This window comes from Neofelis nebulosa (assembly GCF_028018385.1).
Source record: "Neofelis nebulosa isolate mNeoNeb1 chromosome Y unlocalized genomic scaffold, mNeoNeb1.pri SUPER_Y_unloc_2, whole genome shotgun sequence".
Classification (NCBI taxonomy): domain Eukaryota; kingdom Metazoa; phylum Chordata; class Mammalia; order Carnivora; family Felidae; genus Neofelis; species Neofelis nebulosa.
This window is the reverse complement of record NW_026691918.1, coordinates 284107-300645: the sequence shown is the minus strand read 5'-3', so window position 1 is coordinate 300645 and position 16539 is coordinate 284107. Positions and strand designations below refer to the sequence as shown.

The 16539-nt window shown below is 44.3% G+C and overlaps 1 protein-coding gene across 9 annotated transcripts in view; it reads left to right on the top strand.

Moving 5' to 3' along the window:
- Positions 1-16539, top strand: part of LOC131503588 (gamma-taxilin-like) — a 63463-nt gene that overhangs the window by 10530 nt on the left and 36394 nt on the right. For 7 of the 9 annotated variants that reach the window (XM_058715043.1, XM_058715044.1, XM_058715046.1 and 4 more), the window contains 2 exons: positions 4664-4967; positions 7301-7392. In XM_058715043.1, the coding sequence (XP_058571026.1) occupies positions 4679-4967; positions 7301-7392 (381 nt within the window). In that variant the 5' untranslated portion in view covers positions 4664-4678. The remainder of the gene's footprint in view (positions 1-4663; positions 4968-7300; positions 7393-16539) is intronic. The other 2 variants (XM_058715050.1, XM_058715051.1) reach the window with 1 other exon arrangement.

Here is a 16539-nt window from a genome sequence, read left to right as displayed (position 1 = left end):
GTAACTGGCTGAGGAAGTCTCATAGACCATCAGAAAGCCGGATGGGGCCCGGTGTTGACCTTTCCACTGGCCTGAGGCATGGCAAGATACACTCACAAGTGGTCCGCAAGAAAGAGGTCTAGGGCAATTTTGTCATCATTAATAACTCTGGCCAGGGAGGTGAGACTCCCTTGAAGCCATTTGTTGATCATTTCAACTAAATTTGTGGACAGATTTCAGACTGCCTTTGGTTCGTGAATGACTTCCATTGTGGGGATAAAACTACCTGCGCTGTGGGCATAAACCCACCTACGTGTGGAGTTAGTTGTTCTCGGGTGGGTTCCTGCAAGGAACCAAAGCTAGCGTCATTTTGGAGAGCACTTCACAGTTGTCTGAGGGCTACATGAGTACTAGTGGTATTTAAACACTTCAGCACTGGGGCGCCTGGGTGGCGCAGTCGGTTAAGCGTCCGACTTCAGCCGGGTCACGATCTCGCGGTCCGTGGGTTCGAGCCCCGCGTCAGGCTCTGGGCTGATGGCTCGGAGCCTGGAGCCTGTTTCCGATTCTGTGTCTCCCTCTCTCTCTGCCCCTCCCCCGTTCATGCTCTGTCTCTCTCTGTCCCAAAAGTAAATAAAAAACGTTGAAAAATATATATATATATAAACACTTCAGCACTTGATGATCTGTTATGACTTAAACACTTGGTGATCCATTATGACCACCGCTAAGATAGACGACGCTTGAGGGACACAAATTAGTGCACAACTTCCGTGAAAGACGAGGTACACATGGTACCTTTGGAAAGAAAGTGTTGTTTATGATTTTGGAGCTTCCCAGGGAGGACTTCAATCAGTGTCCCCAAGTGGCACAAGTTCAGAGTGCTTGACAGCATAACTCCCTAGAGAGCCGGTGAGTCTTAGAGTTTGCAGGTAAGTAATTGAATTATATCCCCTTTTTGAATGGCCTGCCCGAGGCCAGTCCATGACATCGGGAGGATGGCATTTTTCTGCCCCTGGAATGAGCTGGTGATGCCTAAGAGGAAGGAAGGCAGGGCAGACACTCAGTGAGGTACACATGTATTTTATTTGGGAGATGCAGGTTCGGGGACATCCCCTGCTAGCTACATCCATTTAAATTGCAGTCAAATTGTCATGAGCTGTCTGGCTGGAAGGCACATTCAGCAGTGTGTCCAGTCCAAGGAGCTCTTCCTTCCCCCCACCCCCAGCACCCCTTCGCCTAACCCGTTCCTGCCTCAATGCGTACATTTTGGTAACTGCCGCAAAAATATCTCCGGTATTTCCAGGAGATACATCTTTACCTTTTGTCCAGTCATCCCCTACTTGTGGCAGTCCTTTTGTCCAGAAAGGTTAGGTACTTCAGGGCTGAGGTAAGTTGTATAAACGGCACAGAGATGCATTCTCTCCTCTTTGACCGGTGTGGACTATCACCCTAGGGATATCCCTTGGGCATTGTACTCAACAGTGTACGCCATCATCCTTGTGATCGAGGACCACGTCAGTCCCACAAGAGACTCCAGGTAGCTGATGCAACGTTTGAATCCTCTAGGCCCCATTTGGTACCTGGAGAGTGTTCCCCCTGGGTGACTCGGTTTTACTGTCGGGGGAATGAGGCAAGCATCAGCCTAAGAATGCTATGGTCAGGATTCTTTGAATTTCTTCTGCCGCATTGGCCCCGATGATGATTACCCGGGAGGAGACAGAGGGGATGATCCCTTTCTGGGGGCAGCTGCATTCACTGGCCCAACTCGCATTTCCAAGGTGTGTAGATAAGGACAAGGTGGGGAGGTAATATTAGGAACCCAGCATGGAGCCCATTGTGGGGCTTGCACTCATGACCCTGAGATGAAGAAGACCTGCGCTGAGACCAGGAGTTGGAGGCTTAACTGACTGCGCTACCCTGGCACCTGTTGGGAATCTTGTTGAGATGGCTTTTGAGGGGCAGTCCTAACTCCCAGTAATACTACGTGCCTATGGATGATGGGGGAACATGGGTGGTACAAGGCGTACCCGGACCGTCGCTGCATTCTTAGTGGGTCTTTGATAAGGGGTGTGCCACTGTCAGATCACAGGTCATCTGTAGGAGGTGATCACAGGATCGATTAGGGCAAGGGCTTCGTTGCTGTGGTGAGAGTCAGCTGATCAGAGTGGAGTGGCAACCCCACAACCTGAAAAGGAGGTAGCCGTGGGGTACCCGAGACCAGTAGCCCTGGCAATAGTTCAAAGGTCAGCGGTACTCAGACTTCCAGCAGGAGGTACACTCAGTGCCCTGTGTGCTGTGGCCTTCCCAATCTGGAGACAACTGGGTCAACTCTCAGCCTGTGTCACAAGCCTAGCATACAATGGTAACGTCTACATCAGAAACAGAATGTTTTACTTGGTGCCCAGTCTACGATGGTGGTGTACATGTTGCCATGATCCGTGCAGTCAGTGAGCGTAATTCCGCCTGTAGCAAAGGCGGCAGTCTGGGTGGTGCAGGCTTGATCCACAGCTTGCTTTCACTCTCACCATGGGCATCTACGTGAATAACCCAGATGATTCATTTAGTGGGTTTGATTGATTTCCCCATTCCGTGGTGCTAAAGAAGAGGTCCTTAATCTACCAGTCTGTCTTTTTTTTCTAAGTTGAAGACCAAGTAGTGAGCCGTAACAAGTCTTACCGGGGAGAGATAAGGTATAGGCCAGAGCAGCAGAGCAGTAGGAGTTACCTTGAATTCACTCCACCTAACGCAGCAGCCATGTCCATTCTTGGTTCTTCATAATTTGTGCTGAGGCAAAACAGCGAGCACAGCCAGCTGCGGCCATTCGGTTTCATTGTAACCAGGTCACCGGGTACACTGGAGATTTGGAGAGGAAACAGGAATTTGGAGAGCCCCTCTGAATCCCACTGGGCCAGTGGCTTTGCTTCAGGCAACAGACCTCCAGAATGACAACAAACACTTCTTTGTGTAAAGTAGAGGTGGGACTTGGCTGACTAAGTCCTCGAGTCGGCCATTTCAGTTTGTTACATGAAACCTGTTGGGCTTTTCCTACATTGTTAGTCTTAAAAACTGAGTTCACCCACCCCGAAAGGAGAATATCAGGCCAGAGAGTCAGGAGAGCATCTTGGAATAAGTCTTCAGTGTTTGCAGGAGCCCAGGGACAAGATAATTGGTGCTTTTCAAAAGGATACACCGGGTATGTGAGGTAGGCTTGCCCATTGCTTGCCTTATCACAGAGACTTGTAACATAAAGGAGTCATTAGGATTTGTGGACGCCAAAAGCACTTACTTGTGGGTTCCCCAAATGACAGAATCCCCGCTGGCAGCATATTACACTTTATATCCGATGTATACATGTATTTGTAGAGTAATCTGAAGCATACATTCAGATTAGGGCAGCGCAGTATCAGTACATTGAATAAGCCCATGGCTGATTGTCTCACTTCCTTGATCTGTGAAGTGTGCCCCAATTGCAATCAATGGAACAGACTCAGATGGGGGCAGTGACTTCAGTAGCTGTTTCCAAACAGAGACATAAAAGTTTGAGTCCCTCTGTTGTCCACGGTACACCAGCATGCTGGGATGCAGGCGTATGGCCTTTGGCTTCCATTGGGGGATGGGGAATCCTTACTCCCGACCCTAGCCATCCTCCTCCTTAAGGTGGCTAAAGTCAGGGTACACAGGAAGAAATCAGAGGACATGAAGAGGGAGAGGGTGGCCCCCCATCAGTACACAAGACATGTTTCCACTTGCTTTTGAACGGCGTAGCCAGGCTGTTGATAACTTTGCTTTCACACGTTAGCTTTCACTTCTACATGAAGGCCAGACGGATGCCAGAACTTTTAAAAAGCCTATATCATCATCTCATTTCCCAGTTTCTCTCTCCTCTAGCTTGTCTCTCTCTCTCACTTCCTTTTTCCTGATTGTTGTTCCATACACCCAGCCGCTGAAGTTAATACTTGTGGCTGGGATGTTTGTATCCAGAGCATCCTGGGAAGCTACCTCAGTCTTGGGACAGCTCTCCCCAGAGTAAAACAGAGGCAAACTTACGTACACGGTTCTCAGAGACCTGCCAGAAAGGTTGACTGGGACCACGATCCTTTGAAAATAATGTCTGCGTTGTTCCCTCTGGCACTAAGAGTGTGGGCTGCCGCCTCCATGGTCACTGTTGACGTAGGGTATAGGGAATGGTTGGTGGGAAGTTTAAAATCCCACAGTGCTCTCTCCTGCTGCAAGACAGCTGCTTTTTCATTCGCTCAGCCTTCCGTTTGGGTTATAAGTTTTATTTTGTGTTTGTGTTGTAAGTTTTGAGAAGGTCCCAGAGTTCTGCAGAAGTTGATTCTGGTGGATTCTGCCAGCATGTTACTTGCTGGAGGGACAGAGCCTCGGGGTTTTCTATTCTACCATTATGGTAGTCCTTCCCAACTCTTTGCCTCCTTTGATTCTAAATGGCATTGCTATTTTGTAAACAACTGTGAAAGGAGGGGGGAAAAAAACTGTGAAATGATGATGGGCCCACTGATTGTACCACATACGAAAAGTACACAGTGTGTTTAGACATGAGCAATGTAGGATGGAAAACTGTATTCTTATGCACTGCATAGTTCCCCTTCCTTCATTACAGTTGATTTAGCCCCTTCCATGGCCCTTTTTAAAATTTCTTTTTCCCCCTCTTCATTCTTTCTAGTTTGTGAGTGGCACAATGGATGAATCTAGAATTTGCAGGCTAGGGGTGAAAGCAGATAGGTTGTGTGACTCTCAATCGAACGATACTCTTCAGCACCAAGACTCAAATTTTGCTCGCGCAAGTAGCAGGCATTCCTTGCAAGAGGATGAAGACAGTAACTGTGTAAGAAAGAACAGGAATTTGGTGAACCCAGTGTACTGCAAGCAAGAGTCAAGAATGGAGCCTCCTGGGCCAGATGGTGGAAGAGATCCTTCTGATGATCAGCAAGATTCACAGTGCAACAGGAACAAAGGAAAAACCTTAGGTAATAATTTCTGCTCAGTGCTTGGACATTTTCACATGCTACTCATTTTACCTAGCCTTTCTGCAGCACAGGTAATGACAGAACATAGTCTGTTTTAAGTCTGTCTTAAGATGTGGTTAGGTGCAAACACACCTCTGTGTTCTTGGAACAGGTTGGCAGTTATAATCAGGATGAGAATATGACGAGGTAGGAAGCCTGGTCATAGGAATCACATTATTTCTCTGCAAATAATCAAGAATTGTTTTTTGGGGGAAAAAGTTTGTGGCCTTTGGGCAGCAGTGCTGTTGTTTTGCCCTGTATTTAACCCTTTAAATGAATGGAGTGGAGTGGAGTGGAGTGGAGTGGAGTGGAAATCTGACCAATAATTACTGCGAGAACTCTGTATGTGCTCAGTTTATTTAAAAGACTATTCACTAAAATTTGGAAACGGTGTATGTTTTCTGTGGCGTAGAAGGCAGGCTCACAAGAATGCTTTTCAGGGTGTGCTTTCTCCCTCCTGCTCTGTTAGTTTGACAGGTTAGGGCTTAGAATGTGGTATGTTACATTTGAGGAATAAAATCTAAAACGCCTACTTGGCCTTACGGGTTGCTTCTCAATTTTTAAAATTCCTACTGTATGTAACGTTTACGTGGTTTGATTTGCATGAGTTCTGTACCTGCCTATAACTTGGAATTGTTAAAAATCCGCTTTTGAGCACCCTGTAGGACTTTAACATTACAGGAATATGAGAAGGATTTAAAATTCCTCGCCAACAAGACAGGTGTCTTCAGAACCCATCACTCCACCAATGTGTGTAAATTATAGCTTCAGGTTAAAATTGTTAAATAGTTTTAAATGGTTACAGTTTAAAACCTTCATAAAATTAGAGTTGACATGGACTGTTACTTCTTACACATTCGGTAATTGTATTCCCTCTGTATTTGTCCTTGAACAGACTGAGAAATGGTTTCACTACGGAAATTGTGTGTGCTATCATAGCAGAGTATTTTTTGAAGTCAGCCTGTTCCTCCTCCTCTTTCCCATGCATAGTTGTTTGTAAAATATTAAGGTTATCTAACTTAATTTAAGTTATTAAATTTAAGACAACTATTAAAGTTGTCTTCAGATTTTTAAAATGAAACGTCCTACATACAAGAGGGAACAATTCAGAAAATAAAAAGGTACCTACCCGCAGGGTACAGAAGGAAGCGTATCACTTAGTTTGAAGCACCCTTTGCTTGCCCCCACTTACCTCAGCTACCGCTTCTCCCTGGCACATTCTTCTCTGTTAAAAAAATTTTTTTTTTTTTATGTTTATTTATTTTTGACAGAGAGAGAGAGAGAGAGAGACAGAGCATGAGCAGGGGAGGGGCAGAGAGAGAGGGAGACACAGAATCCCAAGCAGGCTCCAGGCTCTGAGCTGTCAGCACAGAGCCCGACGCGGGGCTCGAACTCACGGACCGCGAGATCATGACCTGAGCCGAAGGCAGACGCTCAACCGACTGAGCCACCCAGTCGCCCCATCCCTGGCACAGTTATTAAAGTATCCTTGTAAAACTCCCCAAGGAAAGAGCTATTTTTTTTTTTCCACTTCTTTTTCTTGGCCCTAATCTTGATTAGCACCCAGAGTATCCTTGGTAAATCACCAGGAAACAGTCATAAGTCACATTGGTCACTGGAAAAAGTGTGTGTCCCTGTGGATTATGTGCGCTTTAGGTAGTCTTAAACTTCCTTGAATACTTGTACTTGGCTAGCAGAAAGCTTTTGAAGACATTCCTACCCTTTGTAAAATGTCTTAATCTGGAACCAGTGGCTAAGTTAGAGTATTTATTTTTTTTAAAAAATTTTTTTTTTCAACGTTTTTTTATTTATTTTTGGGACAGAGAGAGACAGAGCATGAACGGGGGAGGGGCAGAGAGAGAGGGAGACACAGAATTGGAAACAGGCTCCAGGCTCCGAGCCATCAGCCCAGAGCCTGACGCGGGGCTCGAACTCACGGACCGCGAGATCGTGACCTGGCTGAAGTCGGACGCTTAACCGACTGCGCCACCCAGGCGCCCCTAAGTTAGAGTATTTACACTTTCATTCAGTGGTGTTCTTACAGTGTCAGTGCCAAATAGCTGACCACTAGCAGTGTTAGTTATTAAGTGAAGCGATGTGGGGCAGGGAGGAGGCTGACCCCTTCTAATTAAGAATTTGAAAATAGTTTCACTGATTTACTGGTGAGCCTGTATCTAATGTCCCCTTAAATCATAATCTGGATAGCTGAACATAATTTTTATGTAGAATTGACAGATTGGATTAATTTTATCCTTCTGGTACTTTTTTTTTCTCCATTCCTTTTGGACCATCAGGAAAAGAAGTGTTACTATTGATGCAAGCCTTAAACACTCTTTCAACTCCAGAGGAGAAGCTGGCAGCTCTCTGTAAGACATATGCTGATCTTGTGAGTATTAAGGGTGCAAAGCCCGTATAAAATATAATGAAAGGTGCGTGTGCCTGATAAGCTTATGAGATGTGATTTTGAATGGTTTTAAATGTAAAGTTGTTTTTCATTACAAAATTGAGGGTAAGAATCTAATTCCTTGAGACTTAGGTTGATTGTATGGCCTCATTTTATGGTATGCTTAGATATACAGCATTTTAGTAGTCTCTGGGATGTGGAATAGCTTTCCTAAAACTCAGGCAGCTCTGGCATTCCTAGGTCAGCATTTCCATCATACGTTTAGATGCCTGACAGTTGGGAGGATATGATTTTCTATATGTAGATTAAGAAAGTGTAGACCTGAAACACGGTTAGATTCAAAAGTGTTTAACCATTTGACTGAAGTTGAGTGTTGTGAAGTAGTGTAGTAAAACAGTACTATTTCTCGGGAAAATATTTCCTTAGCATCCACTATATGCCAGGCACTGTATTTTTATTTTTATTTATTTTTTTAATTTTCTATTTTTATTGCATCTTCCAAAGAAACTGACTTGTATAAAGAGTTTGTTCTGGTCTGTGGCCCATGTTATTTCAAGTAGCATTCACCTTGGGTATATGGAAACATTCTCAACAAGGAAACTCTGCCATCAGTTTAAAAGTGAAGAATGCAGGGGGTGGGGGGAGGGGCGGCGGTGCACCTGGGTGGCTCAGTCGGTTGGGCCTCTGACTTCGGCTCAGGTCATGATCTCACGGTTCGTGGGTTCGAGCCCCGCGTCGGGCTCTGTGCTGACAGCTCAGAGCCTGGAGTCTGCCTCGGGTTCTATGTCTCCCCCTCTCTCTGTCCCTCCCAGGCTCGTGCTCTGTCTCTGTCTCTGTCTGTTTCTCAATAATACATACATGTTAAAAAAAAAAAAAAAAGTTAAAAAAAAGTGAAGAATGGGATAGGACATTTTGAAGAATCGTGGCAGGAATGTTTTAGAATTGTTGGTTCCAAGGTAAATGCGGAAATTCTCGTGGGTTGTGAAGTGTCTGTGTGAATTACCAGTGATGACTTTTGTCCATTCACATCTGTTTGAAAGCATCCGCTCTGTAGCATACACGTTACTCTTTTCTGAATTACTGACTCTAAGTATAGAGCTGGAACAATTGTACTTACTACCGCTCCAAGTGGCACAAGTATACCCCACTTAGCAACCTGGCACCTTCTGAAAATTGTGGAGAAGCAGGAATGGCCTAGAGCGTCTCTGAATGGCCTACACACGGTCCAGATGCAAAGATGGCAGCAATCAGAGTTGTTGGGGATTGCCACGTCAGGAAAGGCAAGAGCTACACATCTGCTCTGGGAAACAGCCAGATGGAAGCTTCTGCTTCTGGTCCTACAGAACTGCATATATTTGCGTATTTTAAAATGTGTTACCTGGGGCTGTACTCCAATTAGTACAGATCTCAATGCTCACTGAGATCCGCCTACATTGGGACCCCAACAGGTCTTGGCACACTGAACATGTGTGTTTATGAAGGGCAAAATAGGCCATTGACAATCCTGAAGGTTTGAGAGACAACCAAGACCTAGGGCATTGCTGAACTCCGCGGTTCCTCTTACTCAAGGCATCCCCTCAAAACTGGGAGGGGTGACTGCCTCAACTGTTGCATAGAAACAGACACAGGGAGTCTGGAAAAATGAAGAAAGAGTGGAGTGTGTTCCAGCAGAAACACCAAGATACAACCTCGGGAAAACAAACAAACAAACAAACAAAGCCTTAATGAAACAGAATAGGTAATTTCTCTGTTAAGTGTCCCAAGTGGTGGTCATGAAGGTGCTCACCAAACCTGAGAGAAGAATGGATGAGAACAGTGAGCGCTTTAACAAAGAGATCGAAAACACAAAAGAAAAGAAAAAAGAAAAAAGCCAAAGAGAAGTGGTCGAGCAGTGGAATGCAATTAACTGAACTGAAAAATACACCAGAGAGTTTCAACAGCAGACCAAGTGAGGTAGAAGAAAGGGTCGGTAAACTTTTTGGCAAAAGCAGTGGAGCTCACCATCAGAGAGCAAAGAGAAAATGGGAAAAAAGTGAAGATAGCTAAAGGGACTTACGGGACAACATCAAGTGGAGAACCAAGTGAGAAAGAGGAAGAAAATTTACTTAAAAAAATAGCTGAAAACCCCCCTAACCCGGGGAAGGAAACAGACCTTGAGATCCAGGAAGCACAGACCTTGAGATTCAGGAAGCACAGTTGCAAATATTATGAACCCAAAGACATCCACACTGAGACACACTGTACTTAAAACGTTAAAAGTTGAAGACAAAGATTCTTGTAAAGCAGCAAGGGAACAAAACCAAAACCAAAACCAAACCAACCCAATTTACATACAAGGGAACCCTGTTAGCCTATCAGCAGGTATTTCAGCAGAAACTCTGCAGGCCAGAGTCAGTGACATGATATACTCAAAGTTCTGAAAGGAAACAAACAAAACACTTGTGACTAACTAAGAATACCCACCAGGCTAACGCTGTTATTCAGAAGTGAAGGAGAGGTAAAGGATATCCTGGAGATGTGAAATCTAAAACTGTAAAAGGAAGTCCTTCAAACTGAAAAGAAAGGACACCAATCAGCAACACAACGTGGAAGTATAAATCATACTGCTCACGGTGAAAGGCTATAAAGGCAGGGGCTTCATCACTTTAAACCTCGTTTGAAAGTTAAAAGGGAAAAGTGGTAAAACTAGCCATAACTACTACAATAATCACGGAGAGAACACACACGATAGAAGGTGTTTTTTTGAATGTGCCATAACATCCCGAAACATGAGCAAAGAATTAAAATGTAGAGCTTTAGAATGCATCCTAACTTAAGTTGTTACAACACAAAATAGACACACACACACACACACACACACACACACACACACACACACACACACACGATGTTATGCGGGAGCCTCTTGGTAATCACAAGACAAAAATCTGTGGTAGATAACCAAAAGACGTTGAGAAAGGAATGTAAGCATACCACTTAAGAAACTCATCAAACCCCAGAGAGCTGGACAAGAGGAAAAGAAACAGAGTAAGTACAAAACAGCCGGCAGCGAGTACAGACCTATCCATAACTACTCCAAGTGTAAAAGGACTAAATTGTTTAATCAAAAAAACATAGTGATTGAATGGACTTGGAAAACAACAGTCATCTATATGCGGCCTGTGAGAGAATGACTTAAGATGGAAGGATGCACACAGACCACAAGTGAAGGTATGGGAAAAGACATCCCATGCTTATGAAAACCAAAACAAAGCTGGGGTACCTATGGTCACATCAGACAAAATAACCTGACAAATAAAAACTGTGTAAGAACAAAGAAGGGCATATCATAATGAAAAATCCGTCAGTCCAGCAGAGGACCTAACATGTTTATGTATCTATGCACCCAACATAGGAGCGCCCACATAGAGAACACAAACATTAACAGACCTAAAGGGAGAAATAGATAAGTATACAATGACAGTAGGGGCTTTCATACCCTATTTACATCGATGGACCAATCATCCAGACAGAAAATCAGTAAGGGAATATTGACCTTAAACAGCACAATAAAACAAGCAGACTTAAAAGCTATATACAGAACATTGCATCCCAAAGCAACAGAACACACCTTCTTTCAAGAGCTCAAGGAACTTTCTCCAGAATAGATCCCATTAGGCCACAGCCTTGCCAATATTTGTTGTTTTCTGTTTGTTTAATAAGAGCCATCGTAATGGTTGTGAGATGGTGTCTTACTCGGTGGTTTTGTTTGCTTTCTGTAAGGATTAGTGATAGTGTGCATCTCTTAATGTGCTTATTGGCGATGTGTTGGTCAGCTCTGGAGACATGTCTATTCAGGTCTTTTGCCCATCTTTAAATTGGGTTGTTATTTTGTTCTTGTGCTTTAGGAACTGCCTATAAGTTGTGGGTGTTAATATCTTATGATACGTAATTTCACCATACTTTCTTCTGTTCTGTCACTTGCCTTTTCACTCCCTTAATGGTATTCTCTGATGCACAACATATTCAATTTTCATGAAGTCAAGCTATTTTTTTTCCCTTTCTGTGCTTTTGGCGTCAGTCCAAGAATCCCTGTCAAATACAATGGCATGAAGCATTTCCCCAAGTTTTCTTCTTCTTTTTTTTTTTTTTTTAATTTTTTTTGAACGTTTTTAATTTATTTTTGGGACAGAGAGAGACAGAGCATGAACGGGGGAGGGGCAGAGAGAGAGGGAGACACAGAATCGGAAACAGGCTCCAGGCTCCGAGCCATCAGCCCAGAGCCTGACGCGGGGCTCGAACTCACGGACCGCGAGATCGTGACCTGGCTGAAGTCGGACGCTTAACCGACTGCGCCTCCCAGGCGCCCCTCCCCAAGTTTTCTTCTAAGACATGTACAGGTTTAGGTCTGACATGTAAATCGGGATCCATTTTTTTCCCCCCAAGAGACATTTGGGATATAGGTTTTAAGATTTTTCCAAATACTTGCCTCGGTTTTCTCTTTCTTTTCTTCTCTTTGCTTTGCTTGGCTTGGCTTTGCTTTTCTTCTCTTTTCTCTTCTTTTTTTTTCTGTTCTTCTTTCATTTTTTTCTTTTCTCTCTCTCTCCCCTCCCTCTCTCCCTCCCTCCCTCTCTCCCTCCCTCCCTCCCTCCCTCCCTCCCTCCCTCCCTTCCTTTCTTCCCTCCCTCCCTGGGCTCTTTCCCTAGATAGGCAGTTGTTGAGAGTGCTGCTGCTATAAACATTTGGGTGCATCTGCGCCTTCGAAACAGCATTTTTCAGGGTAATGCTGGCCTCATGGAATGAATTTGGAAGTTTTCCTTCCGTTCCTACTTTTTGGAACAGCTTTGAAAGAAGAGGTATTAACTCTTCTTTAACTGTTTGGTAGAATTCCTCTGGGAAGCCATCCGGCCCTGGAATGTTTTTGTTGTGAGAGTTTTGACTACGATTCAGTTTCCTTACTGGTTATGGGTCTGTCCAAATTGTCTATATCTTCGGTTTCAGTTTTGGTAGTTTACATGTTTCTAGGAGTCTGTCCGTTTTTCCAGATTGCCCAATTTGTTGGCATATCACTGCTCATAATATTCTCTTATCATTGTTTGTATTTGTGAAGTACTGATGGTCATCTCTCTTATTTTATTCCTGATTTTATTTTTTGAGTCCTTTCCTTTTTATTTTTTATTTTTGTCTAGGGTTTATTAGTTTTGTTAGTTCTTTGAGAGAACCAGCTCCTAGTTTCGTTGATCTGTTCTACTGGTCCGTTGATCAGTCGATATCATTGATTTCTGCTCTACTCTGTATCATTTGCCTTCTTCTTCTGGTTTTGGGCTTTATTCACCGTTCTTTTTTCCAGCGCCTTCGGGGCCAAGTTTTGATTGTGTGTTTGGGGACTTTCTTGCTTCTCGAGATACGGCTGATTTGCAAACCTCTTAGGTCTGCCTTTGCTGCCTCCCAAAGGCTTTGGACTGCCGTGTTTTCATTTTCATTGGCTTCCCTGTATTTCTTTATCGTTTCGTAAATTTCTTGGTTAACCCATTTATTCTTTAGTAGGATATTCTTTAACCTCCATCTTTCTGAGGGCTGTCCAACTTGTTTCTTGTGGTTGATTACAAGTTTCATAGCCTTGTGGTCTGAAAGTATGGATGGTATGAGCTCAATCTTTTTTGCACATGTTGAGGGCTGACTTGAGACCCAGTATGTGATCTATTCTGGAGAATGTTCCAGGTGCACTCAAGAAGAATGTGTATTCTTCTGCTTTAGGATGAAATGTTCTGAATATATCTGCTGAGTCCATCTGGTCCAGCCTGTCATTCAAAGCCATTGTATCCTTGCTGATTTTGTGTTTAGATGATCTGTCCATTGTTGTAGTGGGGTATTTAAGTCCCCTACAGTCATGGTATTAGTATCCGTGATTTTCTTTGTTTGTTCTTAATTGGCTTACATGTTTGAGTGGTCCCACTTGGAGACGTAACTATTTACGATTGCTGGGTCTTCTTGATGGATAGACCCCTTAATTATTTGGTCTGCTTAGTTTGTCTGATACAGGTGTGGCCACTCCAGCATTCTGTTGATGTCCAGTAGCACGATAGGTGGTTCTCTATCCCCTCATTGTCAATCTTCAAGTGTCTTTAGTCTAAAATGAGAGTTGTGTAGGCAGCATTTGGATGGACCTTGTTTTGAAATCCGTTCTGATGCCCTGGGTCTTTTGATTGGAGCATTGGGTCCATTTGCCTTTAGAGTGGTTACCTTTACCTTTTGATTGGAGCATTGGGTCCATTACCTTTAGACATGAATTTAGTGCCATTGTGGAGGTGGTCTTTTTGGTGAAATTCTCTTGCCCTTTCTAGGTTTTGGTTGCTTTTGATCTGTTTTGTGGTTTGTTTGTTTGTTTGTTTGTTTGTTTTCTTTTACATTCTGTTCTGTTCCGTTTTGTTTCTTTCTACACTCACAGAGTCCTCCTAGAGACTCCTTGCAGGGCCCGTTTAGTGGCCACAGATTCCTTTAGTTTTGGCTTGTCCGGAATACTCTATCCCTCCTTCCATTCTGAGTGACAGCAGTTCTGGATAAAGCATTCTTGGTTGCGTGATTTTTCTGATTCAGCACGGTGAATGTATCCTGCCTCTCCTTTATAGCTGGCCAAGTTCCTGTGGACAGATATGCTGTAAGCCTGGCCTGCTTCCTCGTGTAGGTGAAGAACTGTTTTTGTCATGGCTGTTTCCATAATTCTTTCCTTGTCTGTGTGTTTTGTGAATTTGACTATGATATGCCTTGGAGTTGGTTATTTTGCATTGAATCTAATGGGAGTTCTCTGTGCTCCTTGACTTTGATGTCTGTGTCCTTCCCCGGATTAGGAAGGTTGTCTGCTACAATTTGCTCACATAAACCTTCTGCCCCTTGTTTTCTCTATTCCTCCTCTTGAACTTCTAGGATGTGAATGTCCTTCCTCTTTAACAAGTGGTTGAGTCACCTAAGTCTTGTATCGTGATCTTTTGCTTTTGTTTCCTACCTCTTTTGCTGCTCCATTATTTTCCATAGTCTTACGGTCTATATCACTGAATTGCTGCTCTGCTTTCTCCATCCTTGCCGTCATGACAGCCATTCCTGATTGCATCTCGGTATAGGATTTTCCATTTTGGCCTGATTAGCTTTTAGTTCTTTTATCTCTGCAGAAAGTGTTCCTCTGGTGTCTTCTGTGCTGTTTGCAACCCCAGCTAGTAGTCTTACAAATTGTGGCTTTGAATTCTAGTTCAGACATCTTACATGTATCTGTGTTGATTACGTCTTGGGTGTCATTTCTTCTCGTTTCATTTTGGGTGAATTCCTCCATCTTGTCATGTTGGAGGGAGAAATAAATTAATAACTTAAAGAGTTAAAAGTAAAATATTAAAAACAAAACAAAAATATCATTTAAAGGAAGCTAGATCCTAGGTATGCATCTGTCTGCATGTTAAGAGATGCTTGATAGAAAAGGGACTAAAGAGAAAGGAAAAAGAGCTAAAAAAATGAACACATTAAAAAGAATTTAAATAGTAAAGTCGAATAAAACCGTTAAAGAAAACAAAACAAATTTTTTAAACTTGAAAAAATTAAAAAAAAAATTGTTCCTTCTGTGTGCAAGAAAAAGGAACCAACATAACAAAAGAGAACAGAACACATCAGAAAAACAGAAGCAAAGAGAATGAACAGATGAAGAAGCGTAAGGAATGAAATCCGAGTGGGGTTGCCTCCACTTTTCCCTAGAACTGAAATTTTGCAGTACGCTATAGTCCACAGACTTGACCGGTGGAGGGATTTGTTCTGGTCTTCTGGGAGATGTGTCTGGAGGACACAGGTTGGTCAGGCTCGGGGCGGGGGTGGACTTTGTTTTCCGCTGGGTGGCGCTGCTTAGCTCAGTAGCGTTGATGAGTGTGTGTGGGAGGGGACGCACGCTAGAGAAGAAAATGACTTCACTCAGCTCTCCAGTCTCTGGAATGGGAATTTTGTACCCTCACGTGAGGAAGCACCCCTCCTTTGTCTCAGGCCTCTGTCCACTCCCTGCATCCACACTGTCTGTGTCCAGGCTGTCTGCCGGCCAGGCAGCACTTCCCTCCAGAGTTGTATCTCCGATGGGACTGTGTCTCAGAACCCCAGGCTTCAGAGATTCCCCCGGATTGGACACACGCCAGTTATCTGGGAGCAGTGGACAGGTGACGACTTGTCCCAGAATACAGTGGTGTGCCAGCACACCCTCAAAGGTTCGGATCACAGCACGCAGCTGGGGCCAGGTTTCCCCGCACTCTGGCGTCTTTGTCTCAATACCAGCAAATGAGGCAGCTCTCCTGGGCCTGTGGGGTCTTTTCCCGTGGGGAGGCCATATGGCCTCTACCAGATTCTCTCCACGCAGGGAAATTGCTTCTCCCCATGTGGCACGTGGACCCCGCAGGCCACGCTGCCTGCTCCTGGGAGATTCTCCCTACTTTGTCACCAGAGCACCACCAGGTACTGAGCTCTGAAACTTCAGACTCGTGCTCCACTGTTAACACAATCCTGTGCTGTTGAAATGCTCTCCTTTCCCCCCATCAGTGGTGATAGGGAACAGATTTGTTGTCCAGTCCTCTTTGAGTGTTTTCACCCTTTTCTCTCTCCCTCTCTCCAGCTACTTTCAGGGAGAGTTCTTTTCTTGCACGCTCCCGATGTCCCACACTCTCCCCCTTTTCTCTTTCCCTCTCTGCTCTCTCTCTGCCAGAATGGCTCCCTGCCCTCCATGGCTTTTCTCTACCCCGGTTTACTTCTTTGCACCACAGACCTGCCAAGTTCTGAGGCTCAAGGTATGCAGATTGTTTCATTAATCCTCAGACCAATTTTCCCAGGTGTTTACAATGGTTTGATGCTGATCTGTCTGCATTTCAGGGATGAGACAAACTCAGGGTCTCCATGCTGCCCTGCCATCTTAACTCCTCTCTGCCAGAATGCTCTCTTTATCCTTATATTTTGCAAGTTTCCCTATGATATGTCATGGTGTTGACCTGCTTTTGTTGATTCTGAGGGGAGTTCTCTGTGCCTTTTGGACTTGAATGCCTGCTTCCTTCCCCAGTAAATAAGTAGTTGCCAGGCACGGATGAACAGGGTGGGGTGTCAGCGGGTCCTGCCTCCACTGGCAGTGGCAGTACTGCT